The sequence below is a fragment of the Anastrepha obliqua genome, chromosome 1, assembly GCF_027943255.1.
Source record: "Anastrepha obliqua isolate idAnaObli1 chromosome 1, idAnaObli1_1.0, whole genome shotgun sequence".
In the NCBI taxonomy this organism is placed as follows: Eukaryota; Metazoa; Arthropoda; class Insecta; order Diptera; family Tephritidae; genus Anastrepha; species Anastrepha obliqua.
This window is the reverse complement of record NC_072892.1, coordinates 149,432,970-149,449,942: the sequence shown is the minus strand read 5'-3', so window position 1 is coordinate 149,449,942 and position 16,973 is coordinate 149,432,970. Positions and strand designations below refer to the sequence as shown.

Genomic DNA, 16,973 nt, shown 5'->3' with positions numbered 1-16,973 from the left:
CTACGTTTTCTACCCTCATGTGTCGTTTTTTTTTTTTTAATTTTTAAAATCATTGCACGAAAATTTTCACGAGTAAATTTCATCTTTTGGGTGAGATGAATTTTTCAACTTACTGAAAAATGAACAACAAAAAAAAAGAACTCTTAAGTGGAAACGTATGTGAGTTGAAGCTAAATAGGACAAAACTTTTCGATACAAATAACAAATTGAAGCTCATCATACGTAGTGTTGTTGGCAAAGGTGCAAAGTACTAAAGGTAATTCAACTTTTCAGTCAGTTTTCAAGCTTACCTCAAGCTTACCTCTAATTTCAAAAACAAGTTTTTTAAAAGGGATACAGGGTGCACCATCTTTTATGTCGGTATGTAAACGCTGAATAACTTTGTCATTTACCAACCGATCGACTTTAACATACTTGTTTTCGATACGTCAATTCAGTACAATTTCAACCATGGATCGCTACATCGAAACAACGCGCTGAAATAGTGACGCTATACATTGAAAATAGTCGTTCTATTGTTCTAACTCAACGCGCATATCGCAAAAAGTATCGCGTCAAACAGGCGCCGTCTGACAATACTATTCGTCGTTTGGTGTCGAATTTTTTTGAGTACGGGACAGCAGGAGATCGTCAACATGCCCTTCAACAACGACCAAGACGTTCCAATGAATTTTTTGAAGCAGTGAGGGAGAGCGTTGCCCAGGAGCCAACAGTGTCGTATCGTCGTCGCGCTTAGCATTTTGGTGTCAGTGAAACCACAATGCGGCGCACTTTAAAGAATGATTCAAATTTGTTTCCATGCAAAGTGCAATTGTCAGACCATTCACATCGTTTGGACTACGGCCAAACAGTCGGTCGCATGGTTGACACTAAACCTTATTTTTGGAAGCAAATTTTAGTGACTGACGAGGCACATTTTAACCTCTCTGGCAGCGTGAATAAACAAAACTGCCGCATTTGGGGAACTGAGAATCCACACGAGATCCATGAAACGCCATTGCATGACCGGAAAGTAACTGTTTGGGCCGGCATTTGCGTCAAAACCGTCTTTGAGACATATTTTTACCGAGAAAACAAAACGGTCGATGAAAACCGATATCGATGGATGTTGGCTCATTATGTCTGCCCGCAAATGTGTAAGAAATGCTTAGACGGTTACTGATTTCAACAAGACGGTTCGCCATGCCTGCGAATGCAACAATTGAATTTCTGCAACGAAAATTCCCCGGGCGTCTAGTGTCAATAAGAGGCGACATCGACTGGCCCCCAGATCGCCTGACTTAACCACCCCGGACTTCCTTTGGTGGGGTTATCTGAAAAGTGAGGTTTACGCCAACAAGCCGCTGACTATTGACCAGCTTAAGGCAAACATTCGTGCCGAAATCGATGCTATAAAACCCGAAATGCTAGACAAGGTGACAAACGAAGAAAAAGGATCGCAGTTTGTGATAGCTTATGAAGGTGGCCAATTGATTGATATTGTATTCAAAAATATTGTTTTAATATATTGCAAATAACCAAACCAAATAAAAATACTTCACTTGTAAAGAGCAAGATTACGAGCTTTTGGAAAAAACCATTCTCCAACATGAATTTCAAGGCTGGAGTTTTGGTATTTTCTTTTCCTTTTAGACACAACGAAGGGACTATAGGAAATAGCACCTTTTAAAACTTCATCACCAAAACAACAGCTGATTGTGAAATTAAAGTGGTCCTAGATGCTAATTAATAGTTTAATCTTGCAGTTCAGAAAATAACACCACTCCAACAAAACATATTTCACTTACCTGAATATATTAAATGTTTCATCTAAATCTACTCATGAGACCAGATCTTTAATGGAAAATATAGTCATTATCTGAAAGAGTTCAACCTGCTGGACAACTTTGTATACAGAAAACGTGTTCTTAATTTTGAACCAAATATTAAAAAAATATAAAGGGTTTTCCAATAACAGGTGTTAGGTGTCAAACAGGAGAGATGTTTAACGATTTTTAAGGCCGGAATCGGATGGTATTGATCTGGACAACGTTTATTTTCAACAAGACGGCGCTACCTGCCACACAAGCAACGAAACCATTAATCTTTTACGGGAAAAGTTTACGGACCGTATTATCTCTCGAAGAGGTGATCACAATTGTCCACGGAGATCTTGTGATTTAACACCTTGTGACTTGTTTCTTTGGAGCCACGTGAAAGCGAAGGTCCACGCCAATCGCGCAGGGTCGATTCAAGACCTCAAAGATGGAACTCGTGCGGCTATCGAGGACGTAGGGTAGCCACTTTGCAATTCGGTTATGGAAAATTTCATGAAAAGGATATTCTCCTCTAAGCGTGGTCGTGATGGTCATTTGCCTGATGTTATTTTCCACTATTAACGATATACCTTCCTCTTTATAATGAAATAAACAGCCGATCATTTTTATTAAAAAATAGCATTTTTCTTTGAATATCAAAAACCCTTTATTAAAAAACTCTTTATAAAAATAAATTTCTCAGTTAAGAATTCAAACAGTCCTGAATGAACATGTATTGCTATCGTGTCGTTCTACACTTACAAATCTGGCTGTCTTCAGTGAGTATTGCATCTCGGTATTCTCTTCTGCTTGCGAAGTTGGTTTCGACAAAGTTTCCCATTTGATTTTGATCGACAAGCTCGCTTGCTTGCGTTTTCATTCTATTGCGTTGGCAACTAAGTAATAGCGGATTTTACTCATACTCGTAGATGGCTTTAATTGAATTTTTATGCTTGCAGACGTAGTGCAAACGTATTTGTTATTTGATAGTAGTTGGCAACTCAGCTCTCAATCAGTAAAAAAAGTTTTTTGATCGGTTGCGTAGTTTTCGTTTGGCGTTCGTTGAAAAATGGAAAATCAAAAGGCACATTTTCGTCCTGTTTTGCCTTTTATTTCCGCAAAAGGAAAACCGCATCGCAAGCTCATAAAAATTTATTTGCTGTTTATAGAGGCGAAGCCTTAAAAGAACGGCAGTGTCAAAATTGGTTTTGCCATATTTCGTTCTGGTGATTTTTTACTCAAAGATGAAAAACGCTCTAGCTGTCCAGTTGAAGTTATTGACGCTCTAATCAAAGCAATAATCGATTCGGATCGTCACAGTACAAGACATGAGATTGCAGAGAAGCTTCATGCATTGAAAATCCCTTAAAACAACTTGGCTGTGTTCAAAAACTCGATGTATGGCTTCCTCACGAACTGAAAGAAACGCATTTAACGCAACGCATTAACAGCTGCGATTTGCTAAAGAAACGTAATGAAAATTATACATTTTTAAAACAACTGATAACTGGCGATGAAAAATGGGTTATTTACAATAATATCAAGCGGAAAATATCGTTGAGTAGGCCAGGTGAACCAACTCAAACGATATCAAGACGATATATGGACGATATATGGTTTCAACAGAACGGTGCCATTTGTCACACAGCTAACGAAACAACGGCTCTTTTGCGCGAAAAATTTGATGGCCGAATAATCTCACGTCGCGGCGATGTCACATGGCCCCCAAGATCATGTGATCTGACACTGCTGGACTTCTTTCTTTGAGGTTATTTGAAAGAAAAGGTGTACGTTGCGAAGCCAGCAACAATTCAAGAGCTAAAGGATGAGATAATTCGGCACATTAACGGCATAGAACTTCAATTATGCTTCAGCGTCATCGAAAATTTGGACCATCGGATGGAGGTGTGCCGCCGAGACCACGGCTATTTCACCGATGTTTTATTCTACGCATAATTGAGCCATACCAGTATTAACATAGTAAAGAGAAATGACAATAGTTTTATAAAATCATTGTATTTTATTCAAAATCAACACCGGCCCTTAAAACTTAACCACCCCTTGTATATATAATTTATGAATAGTTGTTAAATAATCTGTAATAAATTAATGTTTCATAGAGTAAATAAGCAAAACAAATTAATAATTCAATAATTTCTCCCCCTCTACCCCCAATTTCACGCTTGAATTCCACATATACTATAACAACAATTTGAATGCATTTCCTTTTCAAGATTTATTTATTATTTACCTTAAGTTTGTTATCATAAGAAGATGCAGAAAATTTTATGGCTTCTTAATTGAAGCCTCTTAATTGCACTTACCTGTATTGGCAACTTCACACGGCAATCTTATTGTATCACCGGCAACGAATTTGAAAGTCTCCGAACGTGAAATAAACATTGGCTCATGTTTGCTCATTAGATTAGTTGACGCCAACACTGTGAATGGAAAGCAAAGAGAATGCAACAAATTAGTTAATAATGCAAAAGTGAATAACATAGCCATATATGTAAATTGAGTTGTAGTGCAATAAAGTACCGAAATGCCATCAATTCTAAAAACGCTACTATAAATTTTAATGCCTTATGCAAAACATAAACTCGTTTGATGGCAAAATCTTTCCAGCATTTGCTAATTTCGACCGTAAATTAACCAACACAAACACTTTCTATTTGCATTCAAATTGTGTTTACTGGTTACCACATCCGTGTCGCAAGTAAAGCCCAGAAGCCATAATCATTAGATTAAATTTTCATTTCGCTTTGTTTTTGTTATTTGTTTTGGCTCGTCATTTTGTATGGTTGCTTTGAGGTTTACTTCGTACAGCTGCAACAGACATACAAATTGTAAAGGGTCTTTTACGTCTCATTTTTGCCCTAATGCTTCGCTTGCAGTTGTCAACGTCAGTTGGGAGTTTTTTTTTTTTAACCTGAGCAATTTATTTTAGCGCTTACTGTTAATACTTACAATAAAAATTCGCTTTGACCCTAGGGCTGCTACTCTATTACGTTGGATGCAAATTAGTCCACGAAAAACTCTCGAGTGGTCAGTTTTATGAGCTCAGGTATGTAATTTTTTTAGCTGCATGCGAACTATCGATATTGATAGCTATGGTTTTTTAGCTGAGAATGGCAACTGTGTTTGCACCACTATTCCATAAGGTTTGGTAAGTCATCGTGAATAGCTTAAGGTAAGACCAACATTTCCAAATTGTAGAAATATACTTTGAAAACACAAATCAGTTCGCGAATTTCATAGTGTGCAGGCTCATCTCTCATCGGCCTTTGTTTCTTTCGGAACGAAGAAGAAGCTGCAGTTACAGTGTACGACAAGCGCTATCGAGCCATGCTGAGTGGACCTTTGTTTCCAAAAATTAATCAGGTAAACATCAACGATATTTGGTTCTTAACAAAAACACACCCGATATAATAATTTGCAAGTCGATCAGAATCACCGGACCTTAATCTATGAATTCTTTAGGAATTTTGTAAGTTCGGTGGTTCCATTGACTATGACGTCTTCAGTGGGTAGGTATGATGAACATAACAAGAGATATCTCGAGCTAATTAAAGTTGCGAGCTTCTAGTTAATATATCATACAAAATAAAGAAGTCCAAGAATAAACAAGACTGGCGTCATAAAAATGTTTTTAATCGTCATACAAATTCTTTTAAGTAAGTTAGTGCGTTGGAGGTTACGTCCCTAGCTGACTTCCAATATAAGCTTGGTGACACTCGGTGCAGTGGCAGCGAAGTTATTGCGGCTAAAGTGTCAGTATGTTTGTGTCATCGGTACAAAAATGAGTTGCGAACAAAGAGCTAATTTGAAATTTTGTTTTAAAATCGTTGAAACGTTAACCAAAACATTTGAATTGATGAAAAAAGTTAGTGGCGATGATTTTCTATCTCGCGCCAGAGTTCATGAGTGGTTTGCCCGTTTCAGAGACGGTTGTGAGGACATAACTGACAATGAAATCAGCGTTAAAACTCATGGACTAGGAGTTGAATATCTCCAAAACATCAATTTATCACATTTGAACTGATCATTTGGGCTTACGAAAGGTCTGTGCACGTTTCATTCCGCACAAGTCGACTGAGGACCAAAGCTTACTCAGAATTCAACATTCAAAAGACCTCATTAAAGAGGCGAGAAAAGACAATAACTGCCTTTAAAACATTGTAACTGGTGACGAAATATGGTGTTTCCAACATGAACCTGAAACTAAGCGCGAAAGTGCCGAAGGGTAGGTCCCAGACGAGCCACCACCCAAAAAATCGCCTTCGGAGAAGTCAAATATCAAGTAGATGCTCATTTGTTTTTACGATTCCAAGGGACTTGTAAACAAAGAGTTCGTGCCAATGGGCCAAACCCTCAATGCAGTTTTCTGCCTTGGCGTTTTAAAGCATTTATTGCAGCGCATTCGTCGAATTCACCCTGAATACCCCGAAGGCGGAAGCTGGCGTTTATTGCATGATAATGCAACATCTCAACGATCAACTCTTGTGACTGATTTTTGACTAGAAATCGTATTTTAACCATCAATCACTCACCGAATTCGTCTTCTATGGCTCCCTGTCCCTGTTCGGAAAATTGCATTTGGCCATGAAAGGAAAACGTTTGGCATCCGTAGATGCCATCCAGGAGGCTCATACCGACATCCTGCTGGACATTTCGGTCAATAACCTGAAACACTCTTTCGCAAAGCAGCAAAAAAAAAAAATAAATTATTGGCGCGTACACTTCTGTTAGGTGTTTGGCCGAGCTCCTCCTCCTATTTCTGGTGTGCGTCTTGATGTTGTTCCACAAATGGAGGGACCTACAGTTTCAAGCCGACTCCGAACGGCAGATATTTTTATGAGGAGCTTTTTCATGGCAGAAATACACTCGGAGGTTTGCCATTGCCTGCCGAGGGGCGACCGCTATTAGAAAAATGTTTTTATTAATTTTGCTTTCACCGAGATTCGAACCAACGACCTCTCTGTGAATTCCGAATGGTAATCACGCACCAACCCATTCGGCTACGGCGGCCGTCGCAAAGCTTTTAGATCGCAGAAAACAGTGTAACGAGGCCAGAGGGGACTATTTTGAGCACGAGAAAGAAACGATTGGTGCGCTTTGTTAAACTCATCCAAAATCACTGAAGTGATTACCGTTTACCCAAACAATCAAGAAGACGAAGAATTCTTGCAGGATGGATCTTTTGCAGGTAATCTGTGGCCGACCGTAACTTCTGTTTCCCTAAGGATTCCATCAAGGCGCACATCACAAATAAGGCAAGGAGCTTGGTCTATACTTAACTTACGAAGTTTATTCCAAAATTAGTGAATTTTGACCAAAAACAACGTCGCATGAGCATCGCTCAGGAATTGTTGAATGACGTCATTGGTGTTGCTTAAAAGGGTCATAACTGGTGACGAATTATGGGTGCATGGTTATGATCGCGAAACGAAAGCCCAATCGTCCTAATGGAAGAGTCCATGAGAGCCAATACCAAAAAAGCACGCCAAGTTCGATCAAATGTCAAGGATTTGCTCACTGTTTTCTTCCATTACCAAGACCCGGCACATCAGGAGTTCTTACCACACGGTTGTACGATAAATAGCGAGTATTAACTTGAAGTTATGGGTGGTTTGCATGAAGCAATACAAAAAAAAACGCCCGGTATTATAGAAAAGAAATGCATGGCTTTCGCTTTATAAAAATGGCCAAAGCAATACCGTTATCATGCCTCAGCCACCGTATTCACCAGATTTGGCCTGACTTTGGCGACTTTTTTCTGTCCCTAAGATTGAAGAGACCCATGAAGTTGCGGCGTTTTGCGACGATTGAGGAGCTAAAAACTGAATCTCTGAGAGAGCTCAAGGACATACCAAAAAGTGCATATCAGAACTGCTTCGAGGATTGAAAACAACGCTAGCACAAGTGTATTATATCTGAGGGGGACTACTTTAAAGGGGATAAATTAGAAATTGATGAAGAAATAAATAGTTTTTCTTTGAGAAAAAATTAAAATTCACTTTATTTTTTTCAAAGCTTCTCACTTCTCCTGAGATTACGTGATGGATGTTATGACACTCAATCAGGTTGGCAATAAGAGTTAAATCAAATGGGGGAGTAGCAGTTCATAGAGGACATTGGATCAATATTTCATACATATAATAAGTGCTCTAGGCCCTACAGCTCGCTGGTTGTACAATGAAATAGGCAAAAAATGATGAAAATGCATTAATGAACTAAGAATATATATATTTTTGGGTGTTTGAGCTAGACTCTTGTGGACTTTTTTGTCACAATTGAAAGTAGAGTGCGAATCTGCTAGGAATGATGCCCAGAAATATCGTTCCATATTGTTCCAATTGACCCACCCTAATTCAAATTTTTACATATCTACATTTATTTTGTATATTTCATCAAATACTTTGAGCATGAAATAGCAAAAATAATAAATCCTATTACAAAAGCTGCACTGCAAAATTGAAGCTTCCGTATATGTTTGTGTTAATAAATCTGCTACTTTGTAGGGCTGATTAATACTTTGCTTTTGTGCACAGAGAAGGCCGATTGTTCAGCAAAAATGCAGATGAGATACGTCTAATGAGAACTTCATAAATATTTATGAGCTACGGCAGCAAATTTATGATTTAGACACATGCATCCACACACACGTACACACCGACCTACGATGCATAAGTCCTGTACTCTGCATATGAGTAATGCGCAGCCTTAGAAGCAACAGCTGAGGAAGATCGTAGATTATCATAAAATGTGACGAATTTCATTTCCGTAAGTACTCGTATTATGCGCCTTCATTGGGGTCTTTCGAGTTTGAGTTAATTGTTCGGCAGGTCAGCTGTCAAGACAGAGTGCGAAGGCAGCTCTTAGCAATAAGGGTATGTTGAGAAGTCTTAGCATTGCTGTTTGCCATTGGGCACCGTCAACAAATTTCGATATCCAGTTACATTAAGAACGTTTTTTGGAGCTCGCTAGAACCTCGATTCTGCCTAATGCCAACGGAAATTTCAATTAAAAAATCAATACGGGTAAGATTTCAAAAATTATATTCCTAATTCATGAATAGCGAACCCTCTACTATACATATATGCCAATTAAAGTATAATGGACTCTCAAGACTCTATAAACTCTCTCTAAAATATGTTTGATTTTAATTTAAGAAACAAAATCACACTTGAAAACCCTGTGTATTGTGGACAAGTATATCTTTAAATGCGTCATAATTGCTTGTATGTAGATATCTACTAGGTTGTTCAATAACTTTTTCGATTCGATGAGAGAGGCCGCTGCTACTGGCCTAAATCTTTTTCTCAGTATATTGGTACCCTCATCATATGGACGAATGTGAAGTTTCATTTCAATCTGTCAATTTATTCTTTGTGTACGAGCCAGTTAGCTTTGACGTGTCACAAAATTTTCTACAATCAAAAAAATCAAGTATAGTGCAGTGATTGCATTTTTACTTTTGGAGAGTTTAAAAGCAAAGGAAATCTTCGATATTTGGAGAAAGTGTACATATAAGGACTTTTTGCATTCAATTGAAATTGAAATTTGAAAAAGGTCGCGCCAAGGAGCACAAGGAGATTTGGTGGCTCCTAAAACACTCAGGCTAAAAAGCCCATTGTATTCAAAGTTCTGGAAAGGAAAGTTCTGGAGGGAAGGAGAAAAGTATCAGAGAAAGAGATAGAAAAGAATAGAGACAGACATAGAGTGTTAAAGTCCTGTGCGAATTTTTCAGATTCTTTGGCAAATCTGTAAATATCCTCCAGTTTTAGAGAACGAATATTACTCATTCTTATGACATCGGAACCCAAAATTTATACCCTTATTGCTCTAGCAAAGGCAGAGCACTCACAGAGAAACTACAGAGAAACTCAGTGCTATCCGCCTCCTCCAATCACGACAGGTACAGTGGGTCCTCAGCGATTTCAATGGTGGTCATATGCTGACCCCACGGGTTGTGTCCATGAACCGAATGTTTTTCCATCCAAGTTTCAGTAGAATGTTTGTTCATGATTCCTGCGAAACTAATTCCGATTATTGATTCTGGTCCCTGTGGGGGAACCGCTGATCCACGGTTGGCCAATTCATCGGCAATTTCGTTTCCTTAAACACTGGAGTGTCCTGGAACCCATTTAAGTGCAAGCCTGCTTTGTCTTGCGACAGAATTAAGCTTCTTCTTTCATTCTTGAACAATCTTTGAGGTTTGCTTCACGTTATCCAGGGCCTTCAATGTAGTCTGACTGTCACTGAAGATCCCAATCTGTTCCCCGATCCATCTCTCGATTATCCATTCGGTTGTTTTCAGGATGGCAAAAACTTCTGTTTGGAAAACAGTTGCCATTTCCCTCATAGCAAAGTGATACTTATTACTACCGTTTAAGTACCTCCAGGTCCAAACTCCATTTCATTCTAGTACCCATTGGTAAAGAAAATATCCCACAAACCTCCCTGTATGCATTCTGAATTGCTCCATTGTTCACGCAATGAAAAATCTGGCATCAAATTTCCTTCCAAATGAAACAGTGGGTATCAGGTCGTCTTTAGCTGCCAAAAACAGTGGATAGCAACTTAAAGATTTTTCTGTGTCACGAAGTTCCGTCTTCATGCCAGAAACCATATTTATGGAGTCCACACATTGCTTTTATTGCTTCCTGTTGCATCTTAAGATCCAGGGGGAGCAAATCAAGCATAGCATTGAGGGCATCACCAGAGCTTGTACTCATGGCACCCGTGATGCATAAACATGCACTTCTTTGCAGCCTGAATAGTTCTCGGGTTGTGGACTTAACCATGCTCCGTCGCCACCAGACCACAGAAGCGTAAGTGATGATTGGTCTGATAAGTGTTGTGTATATCCATAGGACCACAGCTGGTTTCAGACCCCAGGTTTTACCAAAGGCTCTACGGCATTGCTGGAAAATCCTCAATGCGCGATTAACCTTCAGTGAAACGTGTGTCTCCCAAGTCAGGTTCTTATCCAAGATTATTCCTACATATTTAGCTTCATCGGAAAGACCAAGTGTCACACCTTTCAGTGTTGGAAGACTGAGTCCATCCAATTTCCGTTTTCTCGTAAACAAGACTATTGTTGTTTTGTTCGGATTAACGGAAAGACCTTGTCTCATGTACCAGTCATCGATTTCGTCCAGAATCCTCTGCACTTTCGTGCAAAGCCTCCTTAAGGATTTATCCGATGTTAGCGCACAGACAATCGTCCGCATATGCTTGGACATGAAATCCGAGTTCCTGCATCTCCGCTAGTATTGAGTCTACGACCAAGCACCACAACAGCGGAGAAAGAACACTCCCTTGGGTAATCACTATTCACACCAGCGGTTAACAGCCTCTCAGAGAGCATGGAATATATCCATTTTGCAATGGTTTTATTAACTCCGTGTCGTTCAGCAGAAGAAGATATCGAGCCGAAAGTGGCATTATCAAAAGCTCCCTCAATATACATGTACACGCCCATTGTGTATTCGTCCACTTCCACCCCGGCTTCAATCTTGCTGACAAGATCGTGTAAGGCTGATTCACATGATTTTCCACTCTGGTAAGCGTGTTGATTTCTACTAAGTGGACTTCTCGGCAATACCCCCACTCGAATATGTTTCTCCATTAATCGTTCTAGACTTTTCAACACGAACGATGTCAAACTGATTGGTCTAAAACGTTCGTCTTTTCCTGGTTTCGGAATAAATAATACTCTTACGCGTCGCCATTGGGATGGTATATAACCAAGTGCAAGACAGGCTGTGGAGATCCTTTTCAGGGCCTCTATCAGCCTGTCTCCTCCTTTTTTAAGCATTTCTGGATATATTCCGTCAGGTCCAGGGGACTTAAAGTTCTCAAAGGAAGGCAAGGAAAACCTTATCGATTCTTTTGTGACTATCCGACTAGGAATATATCAGCTGTACCTAGAGGTTCCACCGCTTCTACCGTTATTGTTTATGCTACTCTCTACTTCAGAGAGAGTTCTACTATCCGAAAAATGGGTAGAGGTTTTTGCATTCAATTAGTACAGTAAAATAATGGGTTCCTGAATTTAAACCTGGTCGTACAAGCCTTGAAGGCGACCCACGTCAAGGACGTCCAAAAATCGCAACAACTAGAAATCGTAGAAAAAATAACGGATATCATATTGGAAAATCGTCGTGTGACTGAAAGTGATGTGGTAGAACTCCTAGGCATCTCATTTTGTAGTGGAAGCAATATTTTTACTTAAGTATTGTATTACAGAAAGCTGTGTGCACGATGGGTGCCGCATTCGCTAACAAGAGAACAAAAAATCACTCGAACGCGACTTTCTCCGCAAACGTTTCAAGCGTTTTCGAAAGAATAAAGCGGATTTTGTGCATCGATTCAATACTGCGAATAAGACTTGGGTCTATTAGCATGATTTTGAATCAAAAGAAGAGGTTAAAGAGTGCTGTGAACCTGATTGTTCGGCTTCGAAACGAATTCGTCTCCAGAAATCGGTCACGAAGTCGCTAGCATCAGTTTTTTGGGACTCGAAAGGGAGTTTGTTTGTGGATTGCTTGCAAAGTGGTTGCTGTTGTTGTTGCAAACTGGTAGAGTAATAAATAAATTCTGACTACTACTGTGAGCTTTGAGACCAGCTGAAGTAAAAAAAGTTCTTGAAAAATAACCCCCTTTGCATAGGAAAACAATCATTTTTCATCAGGACAATGCAGCGTGGCACAAGAGCATATTGACAATGACTAAAAGCCTGGCGGCCGTCAACCATACCCGAATGGGTTGGTGCGTGATTATCATTCGGAACTCACAGAGAGATCGTTGGTTCGAATCTCGGTGAAACACCAAAATTAAGAAAAAGATGTTTCTAATAGCGGTCGCCCCTTGGCAGGCAATGACAAACGAGTGTATTTCTGCCATGAAAAAGCTGCTCATAAAAATATCTGCCGTTCGGAATCGGCTTGAAAATGTAGGTCTCTCCATTTGTGGAAGCGTATTTGGCAGCCCTTCCAGATGCTCACTTGAGGGATGGATTTCGCAAATTCGGATCTGATTGAATCAAGCCTATTCACATTCAGAGAGACTATACTGAATAACAAAATGTATTTCAAACCATAAAATTGGGTTTTTCTTATCGAATCGCAGAACTTATAGAACAACCTAGTATATCAGTTTGCTACAATACGAGACTTGTGTGTGTGAATAAAGTGTTCAGTACTTACAATGCGTAAATATAAATGAAAGCACTCCCGATTGTACATATGTATCCGGCCAAACACTTCACACCTACCAATGACAAGCCGAATTGATGTTAACTCCTGGGGCAACATTTTCGTTAGCGTGTGACATTAAAAAAATACATATGTACATAAATATAGTTTTAGCACACATATGTAAATGTGTAAATATATCAACTGTGACGCACATAGGTATACAACGAAAAAACAATAACAAGAAAGCCCAAAAGCCGACCTGCTAACTGGCCAACTGGCCATATCACATCCTTTGCACTGCAGTCTAATTATGGTCTGTCAGTTATTGCAAAATTCCCCATGAATATATTAATTTGTGATTTACTCCAACACTGCAGTGAAATGCTTGAGTGCATACACACACATATACATACATGCATGTACATATATGTATGAGTGCATATTTTCCACATTACTTGTATGATCTAATCTACATACATACATTCACATTATTTATGACGCTGTTAGGGTATTTTCAAAATAATAATGCCCGTAATTAATATTAGTATGAAATTCGACAGAAAAAAAAATTAAATTACTTATTTGGCATAGAAGGCCCATGACAGCACAAATATGCAGATGAAAGGCATAAAATGTATTATATAATATAAATGAATTGCACTTATACACGAACATATATACTAATAAAAGCATAGTTGTAGTATTAGAGCATCTATATAACTTCATATACACCTTTGACTGTGTTCACATTTATTTCAGTACTCTTCAGTTGCCAGGCAGTGCGTAATATCTGCGGTTCGTCATGTCGTATGAGTGACTTTTGTATGACTGGTGTAAGCAGCAAAGCCTATTGAACGGACGCTTAAAACACTTGTTGCTCGGGTCAGTATATTTGATTACAACATCAGATTTGACAGCATGCCGCATTTATGATATGTAGCCATGATATAGTGTGTGAAAATCTGTAACTACTATGTCCAATCAGATTGAATTGCTCGAATGGCAACTGGCATATTATTCCTGAGTGAACGATTGTGCATTACAAGTATGCTCAAGAAGTAGAGGTATCCAAAGTGGAGTGTGGAGTCGAATGGTATTTCTGTTCAAAATGTACCGGATTTTGTCAATAAAACGTCTCTACTATTCACTGGTATTTATAGAGTTCGAGGGGTAAGCAGGTTTCAATGCTAACTTTAAATCTAAAAATATTTTTCATTGCTCATAGGCGAAGTTTGGCATCGACTTAAGCTTCTTCCCGAAGTTACAATTGCTTCAAACCTCAAAGTGCTTGTAACACAAAAACGTCAAACTAGGACATGTTTAGACTTATAAGTGCACTATTTGCACTACAATAATAGAATTGTCCTCATTCATTTTGATCTTAACGGTATTAATTCCAGCCTTGAGAGAAGAAATTGTGTTATGGGGATGCGTATTAATTTCATGCTCAACTAGGCCCCATACATAGTAATCCAGGGGATTAAGGTCTGGCGAGTTAGTCGACCATAGGCTCTTTTTTCCTTGGTCTCTACGCGCTTACTGCGTTTCGAGTAGTTTTATTAATTTGTATTTTAGTGCAAATATTTTTATACATATGTATGTGCAGTATGACATTCAGATAGATTACAAATATTTTCGATTACATATTTTATAGTTTAACCAAGCCAATTGAAATAAAATGCCTGCAATTGGATACAAGCAGTTTATTACAATAGTTATTCTACTATATTACTATTAGGATTAAGTCATGAGGTAGGAATGTTTGAAGTATTGAAGTTTTTTAAATTATCAATACTTTTTTTGACAAAATCCTTTAATGATGTTAACAAACTAGGATACTTTGATATTTGTTTAATATTAAATGAGGTGCAATATGATGTGTACAGAATGTTTCGTGTCTCTGTCGTACATTGTGAAAGTCGGGCAAAAGATGATGGATACTCTGCACAGTGAGATACTTCCGCAAGCACCGTATTCGCCTGATATGGCTCCATGTGACTTTTTCCTGTTTCCCAAGCTCAAGTTGCCGCTCCGTGGAAAACATTTTGAGACAATTGAAGTCATAAAAGAGAATTCGAAGAACACACTCGAGCTTGACTTGTTTACAGTAGCACAGAAAACAAACTATGTGACATATCAAGCTGAAATTTGCCATGTAAGCTCATCACAGTCCTACCAAAAAACAAAAAATTTATTTTTGCCATATGTCATCCGCGGACCGTTTTATTGATAACGTCTCGTTCATATTTGAGTAGAAGGTTTTACTGAAGTCAAAAATGAAAATATTTAAATTGTGGCTTGATATTAATATCGAATTTTAATATCACATGTAAATAAATGTTTATTAAATAACATTTTCTGTAAGAAATTCGTAATACTTAATTTTTTCATTAGGCTATATTTAATTCCTTTAATAATATTATCTATTATTTGCATATTACTTGAACACACACGATGTTTCACATCTGCCAGGCGCCCCATGACGGCTCACATTTTTTTTTTTGCTTGCGTCGTTACTGGATCGTTTCAACTAAAGTGAAGTGCGGTAGGAATGCTTCAGATACTTTTTTTTTACTTATTTAACTCACAAACTTTTGGACGAAGCCCAGATCGTTCTTTAATACATATCTCAGAAAAAATCAGCGCTCCTACTAAAATGCCAAAATCAATGCAAATCCGTCAAAAGAAAGCGATAAAGGAACGCATTTCAATGAACCTAATCACAGCAAATATATTCAAGCGCAAAAAGTATCGTTAAGTTACCGTACTCAATAAGAGAATCGCTCATATGATTGCCAAAGCATCGTTCTTAAGTAATTTTCAACGGCTGTATGGTATGTTCAGCGATATGTGAATATGAATATTTTTCCTGTAGTTAGCTTCAATTATGGTTAATTAAATATTTTTATCCGGTAATTTTTAATTTCATAAAAAAATAATAATTATAAATCTGGCCAATGCTTAGATGAGATAGCTGAAAGTGCTACATATTTAACAAACTAAGTCCTGTCTGCCTAAAAATATGTTAAATTATATTAAAAATAAATCGTGTTAGTGCAGCTATAAATTCAATGAAAGTTTTAACATTTCACATAAGCCAATCGCCTTTAACGAAATGCATTAAAATGCCATAAATCCCATTAGAGCTAATCTCTTTAAGCCCATGTAACTATGACAGCTACTGTCAAATACATACTTACATCTGCATAAGCATATGCGCTTGAACACACACACACACACACACACACACACAAGTATGTAGCGTATGTAGGAATTTGCGCATGTGTGATGCATGGACACAAATAAAATACGTTTACATTAATTCACAGGAAAGACAAATAATTTATTTGCCATAATTTTTATCTATGCATTGAGTTTCAGGCGTTAACCTGCATTAAATTTTGCAGCAGTGAATTCGAATTTTTTCAAAGCTTTTCATATTCTCGTCTATTATGTAAGGGTATGCCTATGAAAATAATTTAATTTTTTTTTTTTTTGATTTTTGTAAATAACTAAACCAAGACTCGTCTAACTTCACAATGCAAAACGTAATTTGTTCTAAACAAAAATTTTTTGCAGCTATATCTGTTTACATGCTGTAACAGCAACAATAATTCAAAATATGTACAATAAAATTCACAGAGGCACAGAGGTACACTTGAAAAAAGATTATATTCAATCTGCAAATATTCAAATCAGTGATGGAAAAAGTGTATTCACAATCTCGGCACTTTACAGCCCACCTAAGCACAAAATCTCTTCAGAACAATACTTACAATTTTTTAATAGTCTCGGTAGTAGATTCAGAGAGGTCGTTGGTTCGAATCTCGGTGAAAGCAAAATTAATAAAAACATTTTTCTAATAGCGGTCGCCCCTCGGCAGGCAATGGCAAACCTCCGAGTGTATTTCTGCCATGAAAAAGCTCCTCATAAAAATATCTGCCATTCGGAATCGGCTTGAAACTGTAGG

General features: G+C 38.1%; 1 protein-coding gene across 1 annotated transcript in view; it reads right to left on the bottom strand.

Moving 5' to 3' along the window:
- LOC129237721 (lachesin) overlaps positions 1–6,395 on the bottom strand; it is a 264,086-nt gene extending 257,691 nt beyond the window's left edge. Inside the window, exons 1-2 of the mRNA XM_054872631.1 lie at positions 6,350–6,395; positions 4,121–4,237 (exon numbers count right to left, since the gene is read on the bottom strand). Of these exons, the coding sequence (XP_054728606.1) occupies positions 4,121–4,237; positions 6,350–6,395 (163 nt within the window). The remainder of the gene's footprint in view (positions 1–4,120; positions 4,238–6,349) is intronic.
- Between the last annotated feature and the right edge of the window lie 10,578 nt (positions 6,396–16,973).